The following is a 9,704-nucleotide window of genomic DNA, read 5'->3' on the forward strand; positions in this document are numbered from 1 at the left end:
CCTGACTATTCTATGATTCTACGATTCTATGATTACCCATGACTAGCACAGATGCAGGCATGAGTGTTCATTAGAGGCTTCAATCTGGCAGCCTTTGGCTGATTTTCTCACCATCGCCAACACCATGTCTGCAGGTCTCTGTCAGATCCCTTAGCTACTGTCCCCCAATGCTCCCTTACTCCACTCCAGACACTTTTCTCCCCTTCTCTCACTGCTTTGATCTGCCAGGAAGCTCAGAGGAAAAGGTCTTCTGAGTCAGCGTCAGCCAGCCTTGATTCTTCCTTCTCCTAAAGACCTAGAAGACTGTGCCAGCTGTCTCTAATAATAGGCTTCTAACTTCGACTAACTGTTCAATATTTAAAATCTTACCGTCACACTGAAATTTTCATTTGGTGACTACTTTTCCCAGTCCTGGGATTTTGCAAAAAAAGTGCACCAAACCCTCACCTGCCAGAAGTTCCTATCAGCCTGTTATGAACATCAGGGACTAATTGCATGTGCCAGTCTAAAACTTTACCTTGAGCACCATCCTATCAGTTATGGTCCCCCAGTCTGTCCACCATGTGGACATACAGCCTGCAGGGCGGCTGCCTATGCTTTCTGGCAATGTATTAAATTTGGCAGAGTTTTATGGTGCAGCTGGAAGGTTTGGGAATGTGAGATTGAATATGCATGAACCAGGCTTCCAGGCATGCTGCTGCAAGAGACTATAAAGCTGGTCTTGAGGATGACCTCAGAAGGACCCCTAAAAGACAATATAACTATACCCCTGAGCTAACTGTTCATGAACAATTGCATATACATGTAATTGCTTGCAAAACTCAAAAAAGAATCTTCTTACGTTTATGCAAAACATAAAAAGAGAAATCAATGCTAAAATAAATCTGAAGAAACTTTTCTGAAAAATTTATCAAGATCCTTAAATCCATTTTGTACAGCAGAAATATTGAAATTCAACAGAATAGCTAAAATGCACCTATATGATATAGCATATTTTCTAGTATTTATAAAATCTTAGCATGTCTTCCACTGTAAAATAAAAATAAAATTAACAGCCTAATAAAACCTTTATTTACAATGAAATAGAGAGATAAGTTTTCTGAATTTCAGTGCGTAACATTTTGAACAACCATTGAAAAAGGATATGAATGTACCAAAATTTTAATAGCTATTTTTCTAAGAGGATTGAAGGGAGTTAAAATGTACAGGGCAGAGGTGGCACTGAATCGGAAGATTGCCTTCCCTTTATTCAATACTATAAAGGTCTGAAAAAGAGAAAGAAAAGACATTTTATAAGTGTGTATTCATTGCAGATGCTGATTTTAAGACTGTTCCTAGTGACCAATCACCAAAATTGACAGTTTTTGAATAGTTAAAACACAAAAACCATGACTCATTTTTTAAATAAAGTTTAATTCCAGTACTTACCTGATGTACCTGACATATGAAAATATAATTTTAAATATAGAACATTCAATTCATTAATGTTTTTATACTACTTCTTCATTTAAGAACCTCAGTATATTAATACAATACATTTACATGTGTTTCTTGTAAAAAAAGTGGTGCAGAAATGACTAACTAAAATTATAATTGTATTTATTTTTCCCATAGAAAACTTCCTCTTCCTATTTGAAATGCCATAAGCAGAGAAACCTTACCTGTGGATGTTAAGGATATGTTAGTAAGAGAATCCTTCTAGAAACTGATTTAATAGACTACCCATTTGTTAATTATTTTTTTTAATTCTAGCCTGTTTCTTGGTATTTGTGCTAAGGAGAGAGAAAATAGCATTAACGCATATAGACATGCTTAGGTAGATCTCTGAGGACTGTGGTCATCTGAATACACCTTAGCAGAGGACAGCAAGAGATGCACCCAAGACGACTTCCCTGTACAACTGTGGCTTGAAGGTGTGAAACTTTTCCAGAACATACATATTTGTTAAATTTAAATTTTAACAGTTAAAGAGCCTATCAAATTTAGAGAAACTTAGAGGCATGCGAGCCTTGCTTCAGCAAATTGTAGAAAATTCTGTACACTGAAAACTTGGCATTTTTTCTCCAATAAATCTGTGAACCCTACAAACATTGCTTTGCTTCCACTGTAGGCCATCATGGCTGCAAGAGCGTTAACAGTACAGCATAGGAAATGTGGACTGTCAAGTTCAAGCAGAAAGAAATCAAAACACTGCAGAAGGAAAGGTCAGTACCTCAGAATAAAGCTGCATGCAATTGAAGGGATGATGCAAGGTTTATAGCCTAAATTAGAATGAATTATAGGTATTGAAGAATCTGCCCAAGAGAAATGTCCAAAATTGTTTTTCTTGTTTTGTCAGAATTGTATATTTCATAAGTAAGTCTGATGAAGCCTCCTTGTTTTTCATTACATGGCTGACAAAGTGAGTTATAAACTAGAATGCCAGTGGAAGTGTGGGAAAGGGTATGTTGATCTTTTCTGGTGTCCATGAGATCAACCATCACTTGAAGACTGTAAGAAAGTAAGTATTTCTGGCAAGGCTGGCAGAGAGAAAATATGGCAAGGAAGCTTAGTATGTACGGACCATGAAAGGGAGGTTAGAACTAGATGATCTTTAAGGTCCTTTCCAAGCCAAACCACTCTATGACTCTATGTGTAGTAACGATATAAAATATGTATTTGATTTCCCCGCTTCTGCACAGAAATAGAGAAACTGCATATGAAACTGAAGACAGAGGGATGAAGCCTGAGCTAATTTTTCCAAATTACACTTCCAGTTATAGACTACAGACAATAAGCAACCTTCAAAGTGTAACTGAAGATGACCCGACTTTAAATGAAGCTTTCATTTTAAACACTGAAGGAAGCAAGCAGGTGAATGATTTTTTTGGCACAATGTTTTAAAACCTCACATCCCAAGGGGGAAGGTGAATTTCCCCTCCCAGGTCTGTCCCAAACTCTAGGACTTACACCTAAGAATCCTCCAGCTCCCGCTCTTGGCTTTTGTAGCTATGAGGTAGTCGACAAAATACATTAAAAATCACACTCCCTACTAACTTTGTATTTAAGACTACACCACCTACATTTAGTCAACCTACATTTTAAAAAAAATCTTTAGACACAAGCATATTAAACATACATCTCTTTTCTAACATGCCTTCTGGAAAATAACAGCATGCTGGCACAGCTCCAGTTTCAGTTGGAAGCTGCTGCTATTTTAGCTGTTCTATTTTCTGCTGCCCTGCATAAGTAGAACCAACAAGACATAAATTAACTACCTCAGTTTTAATTTTTCACTCAAAGCTTCTTTGTGATTGGAGCCTTCAGAATGACTTTGTTGATCCTCTGACTTGTAGCCTTAGACATGAATTAAAATTGTGTTTTACATCTGAAGAAGAATTTTCATAAAAAATACAGATAACAGCTGATATCCAATCCCTATGTAAACTTCCCTCCATAGTGTGCTATATCTCACTCCAGTCTCAACCCAGATGCAAGCCAATGTGTAGGCAGTGTGGATGAACATGAAGTATTGTACCCAAAGCTGTCAGGACAAAGTGGATATACACTGAGAAAAGCTAAATAAATTCTAAGCAATTTGTAACATTAATATTTTTATATCAAGGATTATGTATACCTTTCAAGGCTTAGGTTTTATAAAGTGTTTTAATCATTGTATAAAGGCAGGAAACCTGCTCATGTTCGACGTATTTGAGTGTGAATATAAATTCAAACAAATCCCCAATGAGAAGTCCCTGATTTGCTGTTTTTGCATCTGTAACCTAACAGAATCCAGTTCTGTAACTTCTGCCATATTATATATAAACCCAGAAACTGTATTTTTAGCAGGGCACAGGAGGAGAAGTAAAGAAAAGTCTATGCTGAACATACGGTCTCCAAGAACCTTTTGGGACAAAGAGTTCCCAAAACCTTATTTCTCCTCTCCTTCCTCCCAGTTAGCTTTACATGTAGTTTCTGGGAGGCTACATTAAGCAGGCTGACTGCTTCTCCATTGCATTTCCACTTCCTACAGTTAAATAAACACCATCTAAAATCTCAAAGGACCTTCTGAAAGACAAGAGGTGACACATTAGTTTCCTGGGAAAAGCCCCAGGGGCAGCTAGAACAAGAGACTCGTGGCATATTGGAAGTTGTCATTTCTTTGTTTTGTGGTTATCTTCTGAAACCAATCTTTTTTTCTAGTAAGAAAGACCTTAATTTTCTGTTTTGCTAAAACTTTTCACTTAAAAATTCTTTCATTTACACCTATACAAAATATCTAAAATCACTAGTGCATTCACCTGTTCTGATGTACTAGTTAAGTAAAGCAATTTTAAAGAATCTTTTTGTTTCTGCAACCCCAAAATCTACGAGTCTGAGGAGACAGTGGTTTGATCAGATTAGGGATGGATATTACCAAGTGCCAGGCCAAAAGGATGTACCTTTTCTGACAGACATCATTCAACATCCTTCTGGCGAGAGGTAGGGCATGGAATGGCAATCAACAATACTATATCTATATTGTAGCAGGAGGAACGTGAAATAAGACCCATTTAGTTCCTCCTGTTCTTTCTCTCCTCTTTAATGTAGCAGCCTAGGTTCAACAGAAAATAGCCAGCCCTCAAAATATGAAACCAACTGGACCAGATTTTTATGCATGCCTGTAGGTCAGGATCTTAAGGGGATCCAGCTGATCATTTCTCTATACAGTGATGTGAACTTCCTTGATCCTTTCTAACAGCAGCTTGAGCACAAACAGGCAGTCACTATTATACTGGGAACACACTGATTTGCACTTACACAGAAGTGATACTTGAAAAATTTGTAAGGTCCAAGTTCATTTTTTAACTCAATTTTAGATTTATAAGAGCATTGCAAACATTTAGGATGCTAAACTTCGCAGTTCTAAAGACGAGCACTATTGACAACCACAGACAGCATTCCATTATAATAAAATCATAAGAATATAAGGTCAAATATTGTAATGTACTGTATTATAATAAAATAATTATGTTCCAAGGGTACCGTTGCTGGCTTTAAGGCTATCTGTGATACAGAGTAAATCAATAACACTATCATGTGCGTAAATTTGCTACAATGGGTTGGTCCATTGTCAAACAGCAGTTGTCAATTTTTCCCTTTTCCTTTCACCCTCAGATTAATATTGGGCTTGAGTATGTCCTCTTTAGGTGTAGATTTTGCATAGAAGGACAATTACAAAACCATAAAACTAGCACATCTATCTGGTTTTGTTTCTCTTAAAAGGTTTTCCCATTTTTAACGTTTCATCTCAGGGCTACCTTATCCAGAAATTAAGGCTCTCACCAGCTTAACAAATTTATTTATTCCTGTCTTATTCTGTATTAAACTGTATTAGGTCATGGCATACACATGCATAACAATATTGCTTAGAAAAAGGGACCCAAAGATGAAATGTGAAACACTCTAGATGATGTTTCAACATTCAATGAATGCAAAAATACAGTGAATTTGTTCAATATTGCTATAAAAAAATAGGAAAACAAACAAACAAAAAAACCCGATAAACCTCAATGGGCTGAAATACTTGCATATGAGGCAAATGATGGATGATTTCATTTATGACCCAAATTTGGAATAGAAAAGATACTCCTAAAATTCTTGTACAGGTTTCCTGAATAAATAGTGTGACCATGCTCATTAGTATAATTTGATCAGTGTTGTGGGTAATCATTTCTATTTCCTATTTGAAAGTTTGGAAGCCAAACTGATATATTTCTGTTGATAAATCAGTTTATGCAGATATCTAAATAGAGTTCTGAACCAACAGTAACATCTGCTATTCCCTACAGTTGTCCTAATCCTTTCTTGCAAATAAATATTTTCCTTCATTCTAGTGTTTTCTGTTAGATCCATATTAATTTCAGATATATGCTTCCCCAGGCAAAAATATAGAATCTCTAACCATCATGCAGTAGTTGTCAGACCACTACACTGGGAGAGGGTGTGTTGACTGACTCCTTGGCTTTACAAGGTAGAGTTCAGAGAGGGATAGAGAGAAAGCTAAATGGTACAGAGGTAAATGCATTGAGCACTAAGAGTCCTTCACATCTTCCAGAGATGTTCACTTTTTCTTCAGGCTTTCCTCAAACTATTTTTCCACCTGAGACTTGCAGGAGCATCAGCTACTACCAATACTCTCAAAAGACAAAACAAGATAAAAACCTTTCTAGAATTCACACACAGCTAGAAAAAAAAAATCCAGGAATTAGATATTTTAAAGTAATTTTGACTGTAAAATTGAAGTAGACATTGAATTTCTGTTAGGAAAGTTTATTTTCCTTATACCGAAGGAAGAAAAACTGGAGAGAATTGCAGTGTGTGAGAATTTTTTTCTTGTATTTGACTGACAGGGCTGTTTCTATTTCTGTTCTGTAGAACATTAAAGCACATGCATAGAGAAGATTTGTGGACTTCAGCACAAAGAAGAGAATACCAGCAGGTATGTGACATACCAATAAAGTTATTTAGTGTGCAAATGAAAAGATTTTTCCTTTCAAATAGTGCAGGAGCTCGTCTGAATACGTTCAGCTGGTTTCACTCTGCTTCTTCCAGCTCTATCATCAGACCTGGATGATGTAGTAAGTTTCCAGCTCCATCTGTGAAGGGACTGAAATGGTCTTCTGTTTCTAAGGGCTCTAGAGGCTTACCTGTAAGTCATACCTATTATGTATCTGTTTTTACTATAAGATGCACAAGACAGACTGATTTGACTATAAAGATCCAAGATGAGCTGTGGGCACATAGGGGTATAATTATAGGTGATCTTCTATTGCAAACAGACACAATCAGTACAGAACTATACAAGGCCTGCTTTCATAGAAACACATCTTTTATCTTTGGAAAAGTAGAGTTAGGATTTAAAGATAAATCTTCATACCCCGTGAATGGCAGATAAAGGCTCTTTCACAGGCATCAAATAATAAAGATAAAAATATTGTTCTTTTACACAGTATTTTCTCTCTTGTCAAAAGAAGATTCATAAATCACACAAAATTTAGCAAGGTAAGACACTGAGAACACAGCACTTTTGGAAAATCAAAATAACTCCTGTCTTGATACTGATTTTCATAATCACAGTATCTAATAATTAAAGTATCACCCAAGCTAGCTATCACAATAAACTGTGAGCCTTTCCTGACAGAATCACCCTGAAAGGATTCCAGGGCTTTTCAAGACCAGTTCCATCAGAATTTTTTAAATCAGTTTTACACTCTCTTTATGGCATTTTCTGCTTATCTGTGCGTTTCTCTACTGATTCCATGAATTTCTTAGGAATTTGCTATAAAAGTAGATTTCTGGGAAGAAAATGTGCTTTGATAAATAAAAATAATAAAATAACCCATTTATTTTTAAGTGCTTTCATTTATGCTATGTTGGAATGTTCATGTACAGTGTTGATATAAATTCAATTATATCAAAGGAATAAATTTTTATGTAAATGAAGAGGATGCTTTCTGGAAAGCAGAATGTATATGCATTGCTGGCATCAAACATTTTCTGCTCTTGTTATACATCTAGTCCTTTAGCAGTGCTCAAGTATTTCCACATTATTAGAATGACATTTTCCTACATGGTTGTGGATTAACAGACTGAAGTAACAAGTTATATGACCCACTCCACGAAAATGAAATGAACATGATAAAGCACTCCAAACACTGGCATATGAACAGGATCGATACCAGACTCACTTTTTTATTGATGTAATATGGGTCCATGTCTTCCAAGGGCTCAGACACCATTCCTGGAGGTATGTCCCCATAAATAAATGGAAGTGTTTTTCCTGCCTCCAAATCACTGTTTGGCTTCGGCCCATTTTCATCATCGTCTTTACGATCTTGTTTAGGATTCTTAGCTTTTTCTGCAGCAATGCGTTGTTCAATAGCTGCAAGAGACTCTCTAGTGAAGTATTGGAAGCTGTCTGGTCCTGGTGGTACAAGCACTGACTGCTCCATCTTTTCATCCTGCACATTTTAATTACCATTTATTCTTCTGCATAGGAAAATACTAAAAGAAAGCAGAAAAAAAATAAAATCAAACAAATATGTTAAAATCACCAAGTAAGAAAGATAAAACATTTAAGTGCTTTCATTTATGCTATGTTGGAATGTTCATACACAGAGTGTTGAAAATAATGTAAAAAAAATAAAATAAGCAGTTTTGCTGGTGATTTGACCTTTGCAAAAGGCATTTATATGACTCTTATGCTAGTTACATAAACTGCAATATTTTCTCAACTCTAGGATTAAAATGTTGGGGTTTTTTTACTCCAAATAAACAAAAGCATGGTACTTAAAAGCAGTCAAATACATTCTTTCCTCATAACTCTGATTATTTTAAAATCACCTCCCACTCCTCAGGAATCAATCAGGATTATACCGGTAACTATAAACAGCACAATTCATCAGGGCTAATGCAGAAATTTTCACTGAGTTCAACAAAAGTATCAGAAACAAGCACTGCAGAATCAGAATTTTTAAAAAACAAATAAAAATAAACTCTGAATATTATGAAGTAGTAAAGTAATGGTTTTTGCACAGTAAGTCTTTGCACAGGTAGTTATTCTAGATAATAGGAAGAACAATTGCCTATATTAATTTCAATTTAACTGTTACTATATGTTTGGTTCTTTATTCAATAGCTGTAACTGGATAAATCTGAAAGTACTTGAATATACACGTTTATTTATATTTTGAACTGAGAAAATAAACTCAGCAAGGTATCTTTCATGCTACTGAATAATTTTCTAATGACATGAAACATACAGATGAAATGTATACTTGGACACACAACGGCGCATACACCCCTCATGCCTGAATGTAAAGTCTCCACCCATTGCTGAGGTCCTTGCGGAATGATCAGTCAGCCTTTCAGGAGGCTCAAGGGTCAATGCAGGTCAGTACTCATTTAAATTAGCTAGAGATATGGAATGACAGAGAAGTAAGAATCTAAAAGACAGTTGGGGAAAAACATATTAAACAAAGCAAAAGGTGACAAACAAAACCAGGAAAGAATCAGAAAAAGATGAGGAAAATAGAGCAAAAAATGGAAACAAGAAACCGTAAATGAATGTAGAAAGAATATAGGGAGAAAGTGAAGAACAAGAGAAGATAAATAGGAAGACTGGAAGATTAGTTGTATAAAAATGCAGAGATGAAAATAAAGAAGAATAAAAAAGTAGGTGGAAGAATGGAATACTGGGAAAGGAGCAGGAAGGGAAGCAGGAAGGGTTAAAATTTTTTCTAAGGAAAAGTCAATAAGGAGAATAAGAAATTAGATGAGAAATAAAACGAGAAGAAAGAAAAACATAGCTGGGAAATGAAAAAGAAGGTCACTAAAATACATTAAGTAATAAACCTTCAATCCTCTACATCATTAATTCCAGGGTAATCACACATATATATTCAGTAGTGGAATATAGTGGATAAAAAAAAGAAAGAGGGTTCAAAGTGCTTACGGGCACTATAATCCCAATTTGTTTTATTTCTCAGAAAAACTAAAAAAACATGTTTCACTCAGGTGTATAGAATCATCACTCACAGAGGAATGACTTCTGAAGAATGAAGGTGGCAGATTAAAGGAGCTCATCTCCTACAAAAACACAATTTTCACCCATGCAGAGTGTAGCCAGAAACAGTTATCTAAATCCTTCCCTTCTTCGTAATCCTGAAAGGAAATGGTATCAT

At 35.7% G+C, this 9,704-nt stretch overlaps 1 protein-coding gene across 1 annotated transcript; it reads right to left on the bottom strand.

Annotated features, from left to right (window-relative positions):
- Positions 1-1,130: 1,130 nt before the first annotated feature.
- On the bottom strand, positions 1,131-7,973 carry LOC104400227 (sodium channel protein type 1 subunit alpha-like; the record flags this gene model as incomplete). The annotated part of the gene is made up of 2 exons (XM_010011502.1): positions 7,710-7,973; positions 1,131-1,265 (listed from the first exon to the last, which is right to left on the bottom strand). Coding segments are annotated over exons 1-2 (399 nt in total), but the record flags the coding sequence as incomplete, so codon positions are not given.
- Positions 7,974-9,704: the final 1,731 nt, after the last annotated feature.

This window comes from Nestor notabilis, unplaced genomic scaffold, assembly GCF_000696875.1.
Source record: "Nestor notabilis isolate BGI_N333 unplaced genomic scaffold, ASM69687v1 scaffold4373, whole genome shotgun sequence".
Classification (NCBI taxonomy): domain Eukaryota; kingdom Metazoa; phylum Chordata; class Aves; order Psittaciformes; family Psittacidae; genus Nestor; species Nestor notabilis.